General features: G+C 36.4%; 2 protein-coding genes across 2 annotated transcripts; both read left to right on the forward strand.

Moving 5' to 3' along the window:
• The first annotated feature begins 4610 nt into the window (after positions 1 to 4610).
• Positions 4611 to 5642, forward strand: LOC131436632 (uncharacterized). Its single transcript, XM_058605461.1, has 2 exons — positions 4611 to 5321; positions 5385 to 5642. The coding sequence occupies exons 1-2, from the start codon at positions 4665 to 4667 to the stop codon at positions 5577 to 5579; spliced, it is 852 nt and encodes a 283-aa protein (XP_058461444.1). The 5' UTR covers positions 4611 to 4664; the 3' UTR covers positions 5580 to 5642.
• A 1028-nt stretch (positions 5643 to 6670) lies between these two features.
• LOC131438429 (uncharacterized) lies at positions 6671 to 7674 on the forward strand. Its single transcript, XM_058608446.1, has 2 exons — positions 6671 to 7370; positions 7428 to 7674. Exons 1-2 carry the CDS (start codon positions 6717 to 6719, stop codon positions 7620 to 7622), a joined length of 849 nt encoding a protein of 282 aa, XP_058464429.1. The 5' UTR covers positions 6671 to 6716; the 3' UTR covers positions 7623 to 7674.
• Positions 7675 to 19661: the final 11987 nt, after the last annotated feature.

The following is a 19661-nucleotide window of genomic DNA, read 5'->3' on the forward strand; positions in this document are numbered from 1 at the left end:
ATCTCGAAAAATCACGATAAGGCGTGGAAGATATTTTTTTGGTGCCAAATGTTTTAGAATTGTCTGAAACGTCGAGATCTAGTGTCATTTCAAAAAAATTATTTTTAAAAAAATTCGACTCCGGGAATTTTGAAATTCCCGAAATCGTAAATATATTTTTGATGTCAAATATCTTAAAATTGCCTTAAACGTCGAGATAACACCAGATCTCGAAATTTTATTAAATTCTAAGATATTTGAATTCAAACGAAATCGATTTCGAATTTTCAGAGTCAAACGAAATTGTTCGTTTCGTTTTTTTCTAAATTCCAAAGTCTATTTAAATAAAAAAACTATTTTTTTGTAATTTTGGATCTCGAAGTTTCAGTTTCGAAGTTTCAATTCTAATACATTTGTCATTAAAAATTTCTTTCCCATTTCGGAAATTTCACGGTTTCATGAGGGCTATAATCAATTCCATTTTGCCTTTCTCATATAGAAAGGTTATGCAATCACTGTGAAACCCGACTTTCGAACAGAGGCACGGAGGGTCGAGTGTCATATACCATTCGACTCAGTTCGTCGAGATCACAAAATGTCTGTGTGTGTATGTGTGTTCACAAAGTCAGATTCAAATGAAAGGTCTTATAGTGCTGTACAAAGTTCCTGAGTTTCATTTGAATCCGACTTCCGGTTCCGGAATTACAGGGTGATATGCACCAAAAAAAGGAAAAAAATAGTCACATACGTTTCTCAGAGATGGCAGAACGGATTTTTACAAACTTAGATTCAAATTCAAGGTCTTATGGCTTTACACAATTTTCCTGAGTTTCATTTGAATCCGACTTCCGGTTCTGGAATTACGAAGCAATATGTGCAAATTCATGAAAAAATGAATTTTCTCGGAAGTTTCTTAACCGATTTTCTGAAACTAAGAATCAAATGAAATATCTTAACATTCTTAACATCCGACCTCCGGTTCCGGTATTACAGTACAATTAGTGAAAATTTTCAATTTAACGAGTATTTTTTCACAAATGATGGCGAAACGAGGTGCACATTTTTATAAAACTTGCTGCTAAATTCATCTAGTTGGCAGATCTTGTTAGTTAGTACATATATTAAACTAGTTTGGGACTACTAGTCCCCAGTTTCCGCTTCCGGAAGCACCGATAATAGTGAAAAAAAAACTTCAAAAACGGAACTCACTTGAACTTCTAAACCGATTTTCACAAATCATGATTCAAATTAAAGCTCTCATTGTCCTAAAAGATACTGAGCCATTTCATCCAGATCCGACTTCCGGTTAAAAAATTATAGAACGATGAGTATCAAAACATTCAAATCGTCATTCAAAATGATGCAAAACTGGTACGCGTCGGTACGTGCGGCTTTGATCCGTTCGCAACGTGCTTCGTTCAATTTCGTATAGCGTGTAGGGTTGACTCATTTCAATCTATATTTTTCAGGTGAAAAATGTGTGAATTTGTAAATCTTTCATTCAAATTGTACCTACTTGTTAGTATTATAACAAAATCATGATAACCCTGGGGGTGTTTCCCGCGGACCCACACGAACCGAAGGAAGCGGCCATAGATATTTAACAACGCCATCTGGAAGACTCATGCAATATTCAATTCACCGACCACTGCCGATCGCCAACTGAAAGCTGGATTTTCGAAAATCCGAGACGACATAGTCTAATGATACTATTCTAGTTTTAAGTTAGTCGTTAATTAAGATTAGAAAATACCCTTGACATCTTAGAGCTTAAGCAGTGTGCCTAAAAATATATTATATTATTGAATAAAAAAAAACATGATAACGATGTTATAAAAGTACACTTATTGCCTTTCTCATATAAAAAGTTTATGCGATCACTAGAATAAATGACTAGTGGAAATTGGGCCGGTAGACTAATTGTGTATGTATGTGTGTCAAATAATGTCACTCATGAAATAAAAAATCTCATAGGCCCTTAGGTTACTATTGAACTTTATCATGCTTTCATAGCGTAAAGTGTGTTTAAAAAGGCAAACCGTCATTAAGAGCGACGATTCAAAAGAGGGTAGAGTTCTTCTAAATTTTGCTCAAAACTGATTCAATTTGTAGGCTATATTAGTTACTTACTAAACGAACCGACTTCGGGTGTAGTGGTTCCATGTTCCCGGTTCCAGAAGTAGCGGAAATAGTGGTCAAAAACTTTAAAACGAGACTCACTCAATTTTTTCAGAGATGATTTGGACGATTTCCACAAACTTAGGTTCAAGTTTGCTCATGTCTCATAGGTAGCTGTTTAATTTCATCCGGAATTTTATTCAAGATTAAAAAAAAAAATTACCAAATCTCCTAGTGATATTTTTGAAAATATAAGTAATATAAGAAAGGCATCATTACACCACTAGGTGGATTAAAAGAGGTTTTTTACTAGTAATATAATAGTTTTCAGGTCATTTTGAAGCTTTCATAAAACCTTTTGCATGGTCTAAAAACTTAGCAAGACCAACTAACCGAAAATAAAATAACTAGAGCGAGAATTAAACAACTAAACATTTTTAATGCAATTTTCTCACAAGCTACTTTCGTGTCAATGTGTAGTTTAATCAGCATTATCTTTTCGTATCACATATTTATTGGAAATATTATAATGAATTTAGAAATGAATGACTTTTAATAAGATTAATTTTTGTTTTACATAGAATTTAAAAATATCTTCATCGTTATTAGTATCACTGTCTGATTCGTAATCAATATTTCAACACATTTAGGATCGTTTTTATGTTACTCTATGTTCATTAAAAGGCAAAACACTTTGCAAGCGTATGAGTAATGTCAACAATGTGTGCGTAAAAACAAATTACTGCGCCGCTCCTCATGATTTTAATCAATAAATCTTCCATATGGCTGAAAAATACACAAATCAGTTCATTTAGCTTAAAATTGCAAAACTCTTCCGTTTGCTAAAAACTGTTCGAGAAAAATTATTTCAGTTTCAGCTTATTTCCGCTAACACATTTGATTAGCAACGCACGCATTCCTATATGGATTCTCCCTTGCAGAAATTATGGCGAAACAAAGATTTACTTACCTTCTTTTAGTAATTCCTTTATTTTATCACGCGAAAGGCAATGGATATGGATATCAATTTTCCTCGGATATGGATTATCCGATATCAATAATTTTAAGCTCGTTAGGTGAGTGTATTTCGTCTGTCGCAACGAAATTCCATGTTTCGCGATGTATTTGAAATTTATTCAGTAATACCGTCATGGTGGAGTTACATCATCAATAAAAAACAGCTATTAATATTAACATACATGCTGCGATGAATAATAATTATAATGATAAGAAAAACATGTATAATGAGTATTGCTGTGCGTGCTATGCAGCTGATTAATATTACCCTATTCAGCTGGAATATCATACACAAAAGTAACAGGAGTGCAGGATTTTGCGCGAACGAGTTTTTGTGAGGGCAGCTAATGCTCTTCGCCTGCGCATGGTTGTCTACTGAGAATGAGAACAAGTTTGTCTCAGCGCAATAAAAAGAGTGCGTATGCATAAGGTTCGCTGTTACTTTGTTATATACAGTTCCTACAATTAAAAAAAATCGCAATTTTAGTTTTGTTACTCAATTTTTTAATTCCCTGTGTTCGGTTTTATGATTCACAATCGGAAATCTTGGTTCACATTTTCGTACGCAAAATGGTCTTATTTCCACATCTGGTTTAAAGTATATCTATGACACATTTGTTATGGGCTATAGAATTTATTACTTGTTAGGTTAAGTGTAATTTGCATTATGGACAATTTCATGTCCGCCATTTTGATGTTCTACCGTTGCATTTATTAACATCAAATAATTTTCAGAATGCAAAAAAAAGGAGGAAATACGATTTCACTTTCAGAAAGCTTACACGCTACTAAAATGGAAAATATAACTTGAGATAATCTTACAGAAAAATGAAGTAATGTGTGTTCGTCTTCATGGTGTTTTGTTAAAAAACTGACGGGGGCGACGCTTTTTAGGTTCGCCTCGGGCTCACTACGGCTCTGCTGAGTGAGATCGGCTGTCTCTGTTCGACAGATTGATTTGAAAGTAAAATGAAATGAGGTGCATTCGCTTTGAGTTTTCGCATCGCTGTTACAGCAGTATTGAACAATTTTCGAACTATTTTTTCTGTGGTATTGCTTAGAGCCAAAGCAAAGATGTGTACGATTTCATCACAATACGTTGGTTGAAATAATATGGTGACTCTACTAATGAGATTACCATTTGGTACAATTGCCCTATATGGTTTGTATAGAAATGAGTCTCAAGTCCTCTAAGTTACACAAAAATGCATAGAAATACTCGTAAATGTAAAGGAGTCTGGCCAGCCCTATCAGTCAGCCTCAGTATTCGAAATTATTGTGAGAAAGTCAAAATGTTCAGAAAGTTTGACTGCAATCTGATAGGGTTCTGCTGAAATTTTTTCGAGTTCGTTTGAATTTCACCAGAACAGAACAGTGATCATTTCATTAGGCTCTCGGAGCATGTGTGGTTGCTTCGCAGCTGTATCGAACACAGAAAAACAATGCTTTATTTGATGCCCATCGCTCGATCTATATAAAAGATCCGCGGTAATATCGGTTCATTACTAGTACCATTCCGGTTATTGGTGAATACACTAACGGACTACACTATGAACCGTTGGCTGACGTTAGTCTGTGTCCTGGGTTTGCTCAGTGGGGCGCACTCGTTTTACGCCTCTATTGCGGTGGGAGGCAATGGTCTGGTAACGATAGCCAATAACTTCAAAACAGTTTCCACAATTATGGCAAATTATTTTACCGCCTTGAACGCCGCCCGTACACCGATTATCGCTAGTTTAAATGATCTTATGGGTTATGTTAATAAAACTTACACCGCTCTAAACATAACGTATGGTGCCAGTCAAGCTAACTTAGTGAGCTTGCTGGAAGTAATAAATTCCTTCAACCAGTCAATCACGTACGCTGATCAGATGGTAACTCAGGGATTTACCCAAAGCTGGGGTACGTTGATTAATTCATTGAATCAAGGAGTTCAAAATGTGCTGGGTATGTATTCGTCTTTACTAAGCTCTTCGAGTTACCCAGCGAATGTCGACAACTGCACTGTCCAGAATGCTACCCGAATGGCAAACATTCCAAACATCATAGCGAATGCTGCCCAATGCTTGCAAGTCGAAACCAATCAGATTACGGCTATCGTGCCAGTGGTTCTAGGAACGATCGCCACGTTGAAAAGTGACCTGGTAACACTCAACAACAACCTGGCACAAATTTGTAACGCGGCTTCACCCAATTGCATCAACCTGGTAATTGATTTCTAGCGCTCACAATTATAAGTAATTTTAACAGTTTTATTTTCTATTTTTTAGTACTTCAGCGGCATCTATCAAGATTACTATGCCTTCTTCTCAGAATTGTACCTGATACTGACAGTAATTCAGTCGCCACAGCAGTTTGCCATACAACGCGACCAGGCGTGCGGAAATCTTGCCCTTGCCGATGCACAAGATGAAATCAATGATCTGATGAATAGTTTTACGCAATGTGCTTACCCATCGCAATAAGTTGTAGCAAAATGTAGTTATTGAAACTGATTGGTCCGTACGAATAAAGGCTTGAAATACGTATACATATTTCTTAAAGTTATCAATCCAAATCTAAACTGTGAACTGTGCAAATGTTCGCAATGTTATTTATTAATTACAGATAGAAATTTGTAGGTTAAGGCACTTGAGAGTGCCAGTTGTATATTCGATTGCGATTTGCGACTGTCAGTTGTATATTCGAAAGGTCATTGGCTATTTGGCAACCGGATGTTGGTACAAAGTAGCGATTATGTGATATTCTACTTTGAAATATTTTGCCACACTATAAATCACTCCTATCGAAATTGATTAGTGCTTTACTTGCGAGTGGAAAGACGATCAGCAAATGGAACCAAGTTTGAAACGAAAAGTCATTTTTCCGTATCCAATTCTGTCTTGTTTCGTTAGTAGTTGAAATATCAAAATTTTCTAAAAGGTTTTGTGATGTGCCGATCGAGAATGGAAAGAGTTTTCTGGGATTCTCAGTCATACTGGTTGAAAGCACTGCAGAGCAGATGCCCTTTCAGCGTTTGAAGAAGTCCTCGTATTTGGTTACAAAACGTCCTGCTGTGGGCAAAGGATAGGTGCGGATTTGTTTTTTGTAACCATCGAAATGGAATGCCATTTCATTTTCGATTCGCTATTCGTTGGTATTGTTTTGCTTGTTTATGAAAACTATCATTAATTTAGGTAGTTTTTGAAACAGTAGTGAAGGCAAAATACGGGTAAAATTTTCATTTTCGTGAAACTATTGTTTTCGTGGATCCTTACTAATCTGTGTTTCGTGAACATTTATTCGAAGGTTTCTTAAACTGAAGTAGCTTACAATCATCAGACGAAATATATAGCTGTCCGTAAAAAGTGAAACATGAATAAAAGGAAAAATATTTCTCACATTGGTTTACAAAAGCAGCAGCAATCTATTAACTTTTAATGCAGCTCTCCGTGGCTGTGTGGTTCCCTAACTACTGTTTTGCAGACTATACAGAACAATTAACTCAATTCATACAGATCGTTCGATCCATATAAAAGAATGTTGCGAACGTCGTATCATCACTAGTACCGTTTCTGTTCTTGGAGGAACGCTTTGAGAGATACCTTAAGGACGACTACATAATGAACCATTGGTTGACATTAGTCTGTACCCTGGCCTTACTGAGTGGGGCTCACTCGTTCTACGCATCCATTGCGGTGGGTGGCAATGGTCTTGTAACTTTAGCCAACAACCTTAAAGCAGTTTCGACTATTATGGCAAACTATTATGCCGCTTTGAACGCTGCCAACTCACCGATAATTGCTAGTTTGAATGATCTTTTGGGATACGCTAATACAACTTATACCGCTCTGAATAAAACGTATGGTGCCAGTCAACCTGGCATAGTGAACTTGGTACAACTCGTACCCTACTTGAATCAATCGGTTTCGAATGGTGAGCAATCAGTGAATCAGGCATTCGCTAGTGATTGGAGTTCGTTGTTCGGTTCTCTGAATCAAATAGTCGATCGTGTAATGTCGATGTATTCGTCCTTACTATCCACATCTAGTTACTCGTCGAAAGCCGACAACTGCACATCTCAGAATGCTACCCAAATGGTGAACGTTACGAACGCCATAGTGAATGCTGCCCAGTGTTTGCAAGTCGAAGCCAATCAGAATACGGCTCTCGTTCCCGACATTCTAGGGACGATCGCTTTGTTGAAAAACGATTTGGCAACACTCAACAACAATCTGCTGAATTGTAACGTGGCCTCCACTAGATGCGTCAACCAGGTAGTCGTTTTCAGTTAGACATAAATTTTCATTCTAATTATATTTTTTTTATATTAGTATTTCGATGGCATCTACGACGATTGGATGAACTTCCAGTCTGAACTGTATACGCTTCTGGCAACGATTCAATCATCTCAGCAGTTTGCTCAACAACGCGATCAGGCCTGCGGAAATTTTGCACTTGCCGATGTTCAAGATGAAATCAACAATCTAATAAATAGTTTTTCGCAGTGTGCTTTTTCATCACCATAACTTGTAGAATCTTGAGAGAAGACGAAAAAATTGACCACCAATAAAAAGTTGAAGAATGAAGTTTTACAACCGTTTATTTTTTAAATACAATATTTAACAAATGATGCCCATTACTTGATATACAATTTTCGAGCCGTTTTACCAACGTATCGGTTCAATTTCGGAAACTTTCCAAATAGTCTCATAAATAGAAGTCACGTCGCGATAAGTCAGGCAATTGGTCAGGGAAACATGATTCTTGCTTTTGTCAATGATTCGCTTGCGGAAGTTTTTTTTTCAACACTGCCAACGCCTAGCATTACGAGCATCTTGTACGCGAACTATAAACGAGCCTCATAATCCACCGGTTGCAACTGCTGGTTGTTGATGATCTTGTATGGATGAAACGGTAAGTCCTTCTTGACCATTCGATGTAAAGAAATTTCAAAAGCAATGGCATGTTTCTTACCCGAATACGCAGGACTCTTCACTAGAACGGATTGAATTCGTTCAACATTCACTGGTGTTCGCACAGCTCGGACGTGGCTCAGAGGTTTTATTTTAGTCACAGAACCTGATTTTACAAACATGTTTCACCCACAGCTTCACAGTATTACGCGGTGCCTTCGTGCTCTAATTTAAAAGGTTTAAATGGCATTTTCGGCTTTAATTTAACCCTTTAGGGCTAAGGCCAGTAGTTCGCGTATAAGTTTTGAATCGACCACGTGTGCGCTCTGTGCATTTTATTTCTCTCCATGCTCTGTCGCATATGTGCAAAATGACTCTCGATGGGCCGGGTGGCCAAGAAAGTTTTGATAATTACGGGATTTACGGGTACAAGTTAGACTACATCAATCGTTGGAATGGGATTGGCACATATAATCAAAAAATGTGTCTCCATCCATTAAAGCTACCGCTTGTTTGGCAGCCTTACTGAGCCGTTTTCTTTTCTTTTTTTTCATTTTTCCTTACGTTACCAGGAAACTGGAGCAGAAAAAATGGCGCGTGCATAGAAATCGACTTACCTTCACAATAATAACATTCACTTCATTTTTATCGTGACAACACCTATGTTTTAATGCATCAATCGCTTCAAAATAAATAATCTAGACATTGTCAGATTAGATTTTCGATACATGCTTTTGAAGGGGAGATATTTAATGAACAAGTAGAAATATGGCGTTTTCAGCTACGTAATTCTTCTTTCAGAAAAAAAGACTTTCCCGATCGCTAAAATCCAGGATCATTCTGAAATTTTCACAGAATAATCTAAACTAATTTTCTAAGAGAGACAGTCAGTTGTTTTTTTCTCAGAAAATCAGATATGAAGCGTGAAAAGAGCCTTCTAAAACAACCTAAAACACACTGGCCTCAGACCTTAATTGCATGATTTTAAAAAACAGCCGGAAATTTTTTTTTCGATAGTTCAAGTGGTCCAGAATCTGGGAAGGGGCTGGGGTCCACTAGGAGATTGATAGTACATATTAGCTCTCTCCGGACAGTACCAGCCTAGATGCCGCGTGGAATCCGTCGAAAAAAAAATGAACCAAGAATAGATCCACTGGGTTCCTGCTTCCATGTCGTAGAAAGCGACAATTGCAGGAGTTTCGTTTATCATATATTTTCAATGTTTTACTTCTGATTACTCTATTTTACTAAATTATCACTTCATTCAACCTATCAATTTCCGTCTAGCCTCTGAGAAAAGTTTTATTTGGATTGTTTCCTTCTTCCATGTTTTTGACTTGATATTAATATTTCAAATTAAAACTTCAAACGATAAATTAATATTTTTCTCTGTAGCCGGCTGCCCAGCTCAACCAATATAACCAATTAATAATTTTAATAAATAAATAAAATAATAAAGCGGAAATAATACAGAATCAAGACGCGCGTGAAGTCTGTTGACCTTTATTTGGTGTTTTAAAATGATTTTATAACAACTGTTTAGAATATGTCAATGCAATGAATTAACTATTTTGTCTAAATTCTATACACTCGTTTATTTTGTATCACGTAATTTCATTTATAAAAAATAGGGAAGTTTTTATTCTTTACGCGATAGTATTGCAAATTTTTCTTCAGTTTCCTCGAATAAGAGCTGTGAATCAAGACTTCCCGGGACTTCAATATATGATATTGATGAAACGTTCACTCGGAAAGTCAGTGAGTTTAGTGGTGCATCCTAGCATCTTGAGACCGGAACATACTGAGTCGCGCGCGAATAATACCAATACTGAAATTTTCACTAACAAATATCCTTCTCCCGTGACACTTGTGGAGTGCGCAGTAGTATATACGGCCTCTAGTAATAACAAGTGTTGGACTAACATCCCTGCCCATTCCTTAGACGATCTACATTCGGGCCTGGCCGGCGCCGGTACTGATCAATGAATTCTGGATTTACCAGAAGATGTACATTGAAGGATGATTTACCAGTCCCAGGTTGGATCATCTAAAAACTCCCTGTACAATTTCAGCTAATCCCGATCAGTAACGGAGTAGCAACCAGGGGTGGTCGCTCAAGCAATCGGTGAAAAATATACATTACAACGCTTTGTAGAATTTTCTGAAATGTCCCATATTTGGGACTCAATGCAATTAAGAGTTAAAGAGTTATTTGAACTCAAGAATAGTAATGCACTACTGATTTTACTACCTTTTGCGCAACTTGTACATGCAAATTTTATGGCATATTTACACATGCAAAATAATAAACCACATTTCTTTGTTGTTTCTACTTCTGCTCCTTGCTCTCGTATCTCCTTGCTTCTTGAATTGAGTTGTCTATGTCAAGTAAACTAAATTTCGTTTTTGCCTTTCTTATATAGAAAGGCTATGCAATAACTATGGAAATGTTCAAACGGAATTTAGGGATGCTCAATACCCCGGGAGAAGCTGTGCTCATGCACTTCTTTATTTATTTATTTATTTACTATTTTTCACCTGGAGCTGTTAGCGGAATATATTCAACAGTTGCACTATTTATGTACCATTTAATTCCACTATTTCACTGTCACGTTATTACACAAAGGACTACCAAAGGTTCACAAACCTGGTAACGAAATAAGGGAAATTATTTATTCAGTGGGAGCACCTACCCAAAAAATCGCCAAATGGCTAGTAAAAGAATTCCATTCTATGCCAAAAAAAATTTTCAGTAGATCAGTCCCCAACACACAAGAATTTACGACTCAACTTCAGAACTCTGGTGAAATCGAAGAAAACGAAATAATGGTGTCATTCGATGTAACCGCCTTATTCCCAAGTGTCCCGGTGAAAGACTCAATCAATCTATTAGAAGATTGGTTACTTCAACAACATAGTAACAGTTTATGGAAAAGCAAAGTAAGGTCATATCTGAACCTAACTCGGCTGTGTATGGATGTAAATTACTTCAAATTCAGAGGCGGATTTTATAAACAGTTACAAGGGGCACCAATGGGTAATCCGCTCTCCCCGTTTTTATGCGAATTGTTTATGGCAAATCTTGAAGAACTTTTGAAAAACCAGGGATTATTACCTAATCGCTGGTGGAGATACGTTGATGATATATTCTGTATCATCAAACGCAATGATTTATCAACTTTCTTACAAATGATTAATAACTTACATAAAAACATTAAATTCACCTATGAGGAGGAGAAAGAAAACAGTTTACCTTTCTTAGATATCCTCATTGTCAGAGAGGCAAAAACCTTAAATTTTTAGATATACAGGAAGCCAACCAACACAGATCGGGTCATACCAAATACTTCAAATCATTCCCACCAACACAAAATGGCTGCTTTCCACCATATGATTCACAGAATGCTGACCTTACCCCTTAAGAGAGATGCCGCAATAAAAGATATAAACTTTATTTTCGAAATTGGAAAGCTCAATGGATATCCGGAGCGTTCAATCCAAACAATCCTCGACAAAAAATTAAGATTGTTGAAAAAACAATCACTTACAACACTGCCTCCCCTATCGGAAAATTTAAAAAGAATATCGGTGGACTTCAATCAAAACATTGCACATCCTTTGAAATCAAAACTAAATAAATTTGGTTTGGATTTAGTATTCAGCAGCATGAACTGTCAATTGAAAAATTTACTAGGTTCTACAAAAGATCCTACGGATAATTTGAAAAAATCTGGGGTATACAAAATCTCGTGTTCTCATTGTGATAAAATATATATTGGACAAACAAAGAGAACTCTAGACATCCGTTTCAAAGAGCACGTCGCTGAAATAGCGAAAGCATCTAAAGAATTAGAGAAAGGACTACCACATCATTTCAAGTCAAAAGTAGCTGAACATGCCTTTTCTGAAGATCATGAACTCTCTACCAACGACATAAAAATCATAAGACAAATTTCCAACCCATGGAAATTAGACACAGCCGAAAGTTTAGAAATCTTCAAAAATAACTCCATTTCTTTATTAAATCGTGACCAAGGAAATAAGCCCTCCTGGCTATTCAAGTTATTACCTAAACATAAGATACAAATAGATTTAGGTAATACTTAATCTCTTAATATCCCACTTTTTCAGTTTGTTGCCCTCCGCTGACAATCAAACTACCTTCCTACCTGTTTGTTACTACCTGTTTCTTCCCGTTTTTACCCGTTGACAATAAGACATTTCGTATAAAAGGAGCAGCATTACAGCATTCTTTCAAACAAACTTATAAAACCGATACACTGAAGAAGGATGTAAATAACATTCCGAAATACGCGTATCTGTATTGTAACGTTTGTTATGCTTCATTAACTTTCTTTGGGTATAAACTACCATAACCTTTTTAATTTGTAAACAGTTATGTCGAGTTAATATAGATCTAAATGTGGCAACCCTGACCGCAACAAAAATTAAACTAAGCACGCTGTGTGCTGTTTACCGCGGTGTTTTCTTCTTCCGTACCAGTACGTACTGATGCGTACCGGTTTTGCATTATTCTGTATGAGTTTGAAAATTTTGATACTCATCGGACTAGTCCCAAAGTAGATTTATATATCCACTAAATAACAAAGTCTGCGAACTAGAACCAATGTACCAGTAAGTTGCATAAAAATTTGCATCTCGTTCCGTCATCACTTTTGAAAAAATACTCACGAAATTGAAAATTTTCACTTATCGTGCCACTTATCGTAATACCGGAACCCAAAGTCTAATCTGGATAAACTTTTCGGGGAATTTTCAAAGAATTTCAAGACCTTTTATTCGCATCTTAGTTTGTGAGAATCGGTTAAGAAATTTCCGAGAAAACTGATCGTGCATTTTCCCATAGATTTGCAGATATTGTAATGTAATTTCAGAACCGGAATTTACCGGAGTAACATTATTTGTTACATACACACATACAAACAATTTGTGATCTCGACGAATTGAGTCGTACGGTATGGCCTTCCGGGTCTCCGTTCAAAAGGCTGTTTTCACAGTGATTGCGTAGCCTTTCTTTTTGAGAAAGGCAAAAAAGCATTTTCGAAGTATTTCATAGTGCTCTCTTTTGCGTTTCTATAACGTGTTATGCTTTTCGTTTCCGAGCATTGTTGTGTTTCCTTCGAGTCAGAAAGAACAATGATTTTCGGGGCAAAGTGAGGTGTTGTACAACGCTCAAAATCGTGTAACTTTACGTTGCCCGAAAGAATGAAAACTTTGGTACATCTTACTGATACAATTTTGACATGCAAAAAATAATTCAATTTTTATTATATTTGATGTAACTTAAAAAAACCTGCCTTTCTCATAGTAAAAGTTTCGAAAATATCACTAGAAGATTCTGTCAAGATTCTGTGCTCAAATATCTTATCATTTTCATATACAGATATTCAATACAGAATTTTGATCCCCAGATAGAGATTTATAGAGTTTTATCCTGAGAAATATAGATTTAAATGTGGCAACTCTGCACGTTATTCGAAATTGAACAAAGTACGCTGCGAACGTAGCAAAGGCGATGGTGTTTTCTTCTTCCGTACCAGCACGTACCGGTTTTGTATCGTCATTTCGAATGACGGTTTGAAAGTTTTGATACTCATTGCCATATAACTTCGAAAGCGGAAGTCAGATCGAGATGAAATTACACAGTATCTTATAGGACAATGAGAGCTTTAATTTGAATCATGATTTGTGACAATCGGTTTAATCGTTGCTGAAAAATCGAAGTGAGTTCTGTTTTTGGAGATTTTTTGTACTATTATCGTTGCTTACGGAACCGGTAACCGGAAACTAGTATTCCCAATGTAAGTTTATATGTACACTAACTAACAAGATCTGCAAACTAGATGAATATTTGTAGCTCGTTCCGCCATCACTTGTGAAAAACCTGTTTTAATCCACCCACTGGTGTAATCATGTCTTTCTCATATCTACTGATAATGACTACCGATTGGAGCAGCTTTGATGTCGATTTATTAGGTGTACAACTTTGCTACCGCCATTTTTTCCAAAATTTAAAGCTTTATTGCGAAAAAGTGCTTACAGATGTATTATTCAAAGTATTGTCCGTCGCTAGCGACAACTTTCTCCCATCTTTCCGGAAATTTTCGGATCTCGGCTCGAAAAAAGGAGTCCTTTTTTGACGCTATCCATGAAGCAATCCATTTTTCCAACTCTTCGAAGGATTGAAAATGTTGATCTGCCAGGCCGTGTACCATCGAACGGAATAAGTGGAAGTCAGAAGGGGCAACATCTGGGGAATACGGCGGGTGGGGCAAGACTTCCCATTTCAGCGTTTCCATGTACTTTTTGACCACTTTTGCGACGAGAGACCGAGCATTGTCATGTTGGAGGATGACTGTCACTGAAACGGCGATGACAATTCGTTATGCACTGTACACACTCACTCTAAAGGCATTATCATCTATGTATTTTAACCAGCCTCAGCCGGTACAGACACCTATCGGAAAACGGCGGAAGCAAAGTTGTACACCTGATTGAATTTTTTTAAGTGTTTCGTTTCAACCCTTAAAGTGATGGTATAAATTTTTTAACACGCTTTACCCTATAATTCCGGAGCCGGAAGTCGGATCCAAATGAAATTCAGAAATTTTGTATAGAATCATAAGACCATTCATTTAAATTTTAGTTTGTAAAAATCGGACACGCTATTTTCGAGAAAAATTAGTTGGCAAATTTTAATTTTTTGCTAATTTTAGCCCATAACTCCGGAACCAGAAGTCTTATCCTAACAAAATTCAGGAATTTCGTTTGAGATCACAAAACCTTCCATTTGAATCTAAGTTTGTGAAAATCGGTTTAGCCATCTCTGAGAAAAGTTGGTGCACTTATTTTAACAATTTTTTACTCATTTTACCCCATATTTCCGGAACTGGATATCGGATCCAAATAATATTCAGTAATTTGGTATGAGACTACAAAACCTTTCATTTGAATCTGAGTTTGTGAAAATCGGTTCATCCTCTTATAAGAAATCGGAGTGATTTCCGGTTTGGAGTACACGATCACTTTTTTTCGATGCTTCCGGAATCTGAAACGAAGATCCGGACACCCAATATCAATGTATTTGACCATCAACTATACAAATCTGTCCAAATCAAGAATTATACGGCTATTTGAATGTATTTCATGAATTTTCCCGTATCACGCCTATAAAATGAAATTTTTATACCTTTTAATTCCAGAACCGGAAGTCGTATCCGGATGAAATTTGGTAGGACCCCATATAGGTTGTGAGACCTTTGAACTTACGTTTGTAAAAAGTGGATGAGCGGTCTCAGAAAAATCGATGGAACGTTTTTAGTTCATTTTGCACATTTTACCCCGTTAGTCTCGAACCGGAAGTCCGATCCGGGTAAAATTCAATAGAAACCTATGGGACCAAGAGACCTATTATTTGAATCTAAGTTTGTGAAAATAGGTCCGACCGTCTTCGAGAAAATCGAGTGCACATTTTTGTTATATATACACATACATACACACACAGACATACCATATGATCAAAAAAGAACTGGAATTTTCATTTTAAAATTCCCGCGCTCGCCCAATCTGTAAACTTTTATTCTCTCAACGTTGGCAATACACAACATCTGTTACTGAAGAAAACGTTGAATCGGCGAAGTAAATCGTGTTCCGGACGGTCAAACGGTTAATAAGGAATATTATTTGGCCGTTATGCGTCGTTCGCGTGAGACCATTCTCGAAAAACGACCAGACTTATGGATGAAAAACTCATGGATTTTACACCACGATAATGCGCTGACTCACACAGCGTTGGTTGGCCAAAAACTCAACCACCGTACTCTCCAGATATGGCGCCGTGTGACTTTTTCCTCTTCCCCAGACTCAAATTGCCATTGCGGGGAACGCGTTTTGAGACCATAGTGATTTTAAAAGAGAATTCGCTGCGTGAACTAGAGGCCATACCTTCGGCGGCCTAGAAAACTTGTATGGAAAATTGGATCAAGCGTTGGTATACATGTATTGTCGCAGGAGGAGAGTTCTTTGAAGGCGATAATAAAAAAATTTATTAAAAATTGAAATTTTGCGTTTTACCTTTTTGCCTTTCTCATAAAGAAAGGTTATGCAATCACTGTGAAAACCGACTTTTGAACCGAGACCCGGAGGGCCGAGTGTCATATACCATTCGACTCAGTTCGTCGAGTACGCAAAATGTCTGTGTGTGTGTGTATGTGTGTGTATGTGCGTATGTGTGTATGTAACGTTTTTTTTGCACTAACTTTTCTCGGAGATGGCTGAATCGATTTTCACAAACTTAGATTCAAATGAAAGGTCTTGTGGTCCCATACAAAATTCCTGAATATTACTTGGATCCGACTTCCGGTTCCGGAATTATGGGGTAAAATGTGCAAAAAATTGTGAAAATAAATGCACTAACTTTTCTCAGAGATGGCTGAACCGATTTTCACAAACTTGGGTTCAAATGAAAGATCCTGTGGTCCCATACAAAATTCCTGAATATTATTTGGATCCGACTTCCGGTTCGGGAGTTATGGGGTAAAATGTGCAAAAAAATGAAAATATCTTTTCTAATTTTTCTCATAGATGGCGCAACCGATTTTCACAAACTTAGATTCAAATGAGAGGTCTTGTGGTCCGATACAAAATTCCTAAATATTATTTGGATCCGACTTTCGGTTCCGGAATTATGGGGTAAAATGTGCAAAAAATTGTTATAATAAGTGCACTAACTTTTTTCTCAGAGATGGCTGAACCGATTTTCACAAACTTAGGTTCAAATGAAATGTCTTGAGGTCCCATACAAAATTAGTGAATATTATTTGGAACCGACTTCTGGTTCGGGAGTTATGGGGTGAAATGTGCAAAAAAAAAAGAAAATATGTGTTCTAATTTTTCTCATAGATGGCGCGACCGATTTTCACAAACTTAGATTCAAATGAAAGGTCCTGTGGTCCCATGCGTAATCCCTGAATTTCATGCCGTACCGTCTTTCGGATCCGATAATATAGGGTAAAGTGTGTTAAAAATTGTATACCATCACTGAAAATGGGGAAAAACCTTGAAAAAATTTCTAAATCGACCTCAAATCTTTTCCAATTGATAGTTTTTGTCAGTAGGCGGTCAAACAAACCGATTTCGGTTATTCTTTCAAGAATCGCTGAGAATTATTTTGAAGAATACCACAGCATTATATATGATAGTATGATTGATATGAGAAAGGCATCATTACACCACTAGGTGGATTAAAACAGGTTTTATATATATATATATATATAAAAAATAGGTATAGAATTCGCTGAAACTTTCGAAAAATTTTCCGAGGCCCGGAGGGCCGAATGTCATATACCAATCGATTCAGCTCGACGAACTGACCAAATGTCTGTCTGTGTGTGTATGTGTGTTGTCAACTTAGAGGTCGAGATCTCAGAGATGGCTGGACCGATTTTGATCAAACTAGTCGCAAATGAAAGGTCTCCCCGTCACCCAAAACGCCATTGAATAGTTTTGAGATAGGATGTTTACTTTTTGAGTTATACGGAGTTTTATGTCAAAATTTTCAGTTTTTTGAAAGTATCTGTCACAATTGACCTTGAAAACAGAATATGTTTTTAGACTTAGATTCCGCACGGTAATAGCTATCCAACAAGCCATAGTTTGTTAAAAGCCGTCCATTTTTAACGGAGATATTAATATTTTTGTGTAAACGACTTTTTCCCTTATTCCAGCAGTAGAAGTTTTGAGCACTGTATGACAAAGAAATGCTTGGGAGCAACGGAAAACACGATTTTTAAACTGTGACATAAAATTGTTTCTAAGTGCCCAGAAGACTGTGTACAGCATCCATTTTCATGACAATTTGCCTTGGACCGATTTTAGCACGGTTCGTTTTTGGCAACATAATCGTTCGAATATGGCATTTATAAACCAGATGATATCAGCATTTTCGAGTTGAAAGTAATTCCATAATTATATTGATTTAAACTACTTACAGCAATAAAAGCTGGAAGAACATAACTTCCATATACCATACGACTCAGTTCGTCGAGATCAGCAAATGCGTGTGTGACAAATAATTTCACTCAATTTTTTCGGAGATGGCTAAACCGTTTTCTACAAACTCAGATTCATATGAAAACTAGTATACTTCCAAATTTGGATCCGACTTCTGATTTCGGAACCACAGGATGACATGTGAAACGAAATTAAAATAATGCAATTCATTTTTCTCGTAGATGGCTGAACCGATCTAAGATTCAAATGAAATCTAAGAATCATCTATGATTCAAATGAGAGGTCTTTAAATCCTATAAAAATTAGTCAGATCCGATTTCTGGTTTAGGAGATACGGGGTGATTAGTATAAAAATGTCCATTTCACATAAATTAATCAGGTTTATCGGGTTTGCAAATTTGGATAGTCGATTACCAAATAAATTTATTTCAGTTTAAGCGGTATTCTTTTTTGGATTCGGAATGTACCTCCAAATTTTAATTCGCACTACAATTTCTCAAAGATGTCTACACACTCCTCAGGTGAATTTATCTGATTTCGGCTACACCGATCTTAGAACTCCGGATCCAGTTTCGAATCGTTTCTCAAAGTTGAATCATTTTTTCAAAAAGGCCAAATCGAACTTCAAAAACAAAAATTCAAATTAAAGGACTTAAGGTCCCATACAAAATTGGTGAATTTTATCCAATTCTGGAATTACAGATGATGAATTTTTAAAATTCATACCGATATAGAAGATGTAAATTTTTCGGCGTATTAATTTATGGCCATTCGAATCATTTTGGGTTATGCTAGTTCCTGAATACCAGCTCTGGAAGTACCATAAATAATGACGAAAAACTCTAAAGTGGAACTCACTTCGACATCTCATGGAATGTTCAATCGAATGTTACACGTTAAGATTGAAATTCGATACGATTTGCAGATTCGAAATTACAGGGTAATGAGTGATTAAAATCTCAATTTGCCGTTTGAAACGACGATAATTAAAATAATGTCATGAGAACTAAAACACCTAAGAATATCCATGCAATAAACACATGCGGATTGATAAAAAAGGTATCATCTCACTGCTAGGTGGATTAATCACGTTTTTATTATAAGGTACACTCAGTTCGTCGAATTATATATGATATTTAAAGATTTAAATAGTGGAAGTCATTAAACCAAAATGTCTCCGCTTTGCCCCCTTCCCCTATGCAAAATCTGATTGGAAAAGAATTTTCCAAGCAATTTTGTAGAGCAATTATTTTCCGTGGAACCGTGGTATAGAATTTTGAATGAGGGGTGGATAGATTTTTATATGAAAGTTTTCGTTTGTTATAAAATGATAACAGATATTGGAAAGTGCTCTTCAATTTTGTTTTTTGTTCGTGAAATGCTTATTTATGAAAATATTTCGTTCAACCGAAACTAAAAGAAATTCGGCTGAATTTGTGGCAAATATAGAATCAATTAAACTAGGCAAAGTATGCAACTTCGTTGAAAAACTTTTATACTCAATTTTTTGTACAGAAAAATGTAACGAGCTTAAGTAATATTCCTTGTTGGTTTTCTTTCTGTACCTAATAATTATTGAACTATTCCAATAAAGATATGAATGGTAAAAGTAAAACGCGA

This window comes from Malaya genurostris, chromosome 3 (assembly GCF_030247185.1).
Source record: "Malaya genurostris strain Urasoe2022 chromosome 3, Malgen_1.1, whole genome shotgun sequence".
Taxonomy (NCBI): Eukaryota; Metazoa; Arthropoda; class Insecta; order Diptera; family Culicidae; genus Malaya; species Malaya genurostris.

Bases quoted from the DNA above. Each gene is read 5' to 3' on its own strand.
- LOC131436632 (XM_058605461.1), top strand. From the start codon at position 4,665: ATGAACCGTTGGCTGACGTTAGTCTGTGTCCTGGGTTTGCTCAGTGGG. The intron at 5,322-5,384 runs GTAATTGATTTC...TCTATTTTTTAG, and splicing joins CACCCAATTGCATCAACCTG to TACTTCAGCGGCATCTATCA.
- LOC131438429 (XM_058608446.1), top strand. From the start codon at position 6,717: ATGAACCATTGGTTGACATTAGTCTGTACCCTGGCCTTACTGAGTGGG. The intron at 7,371-7,427 runs GTAGTCGTTTTC...TTTTTATATTAG, and splicing joins CCACTAGATGCGTCAACCAG to TATTTCGATGGCATCTACGA.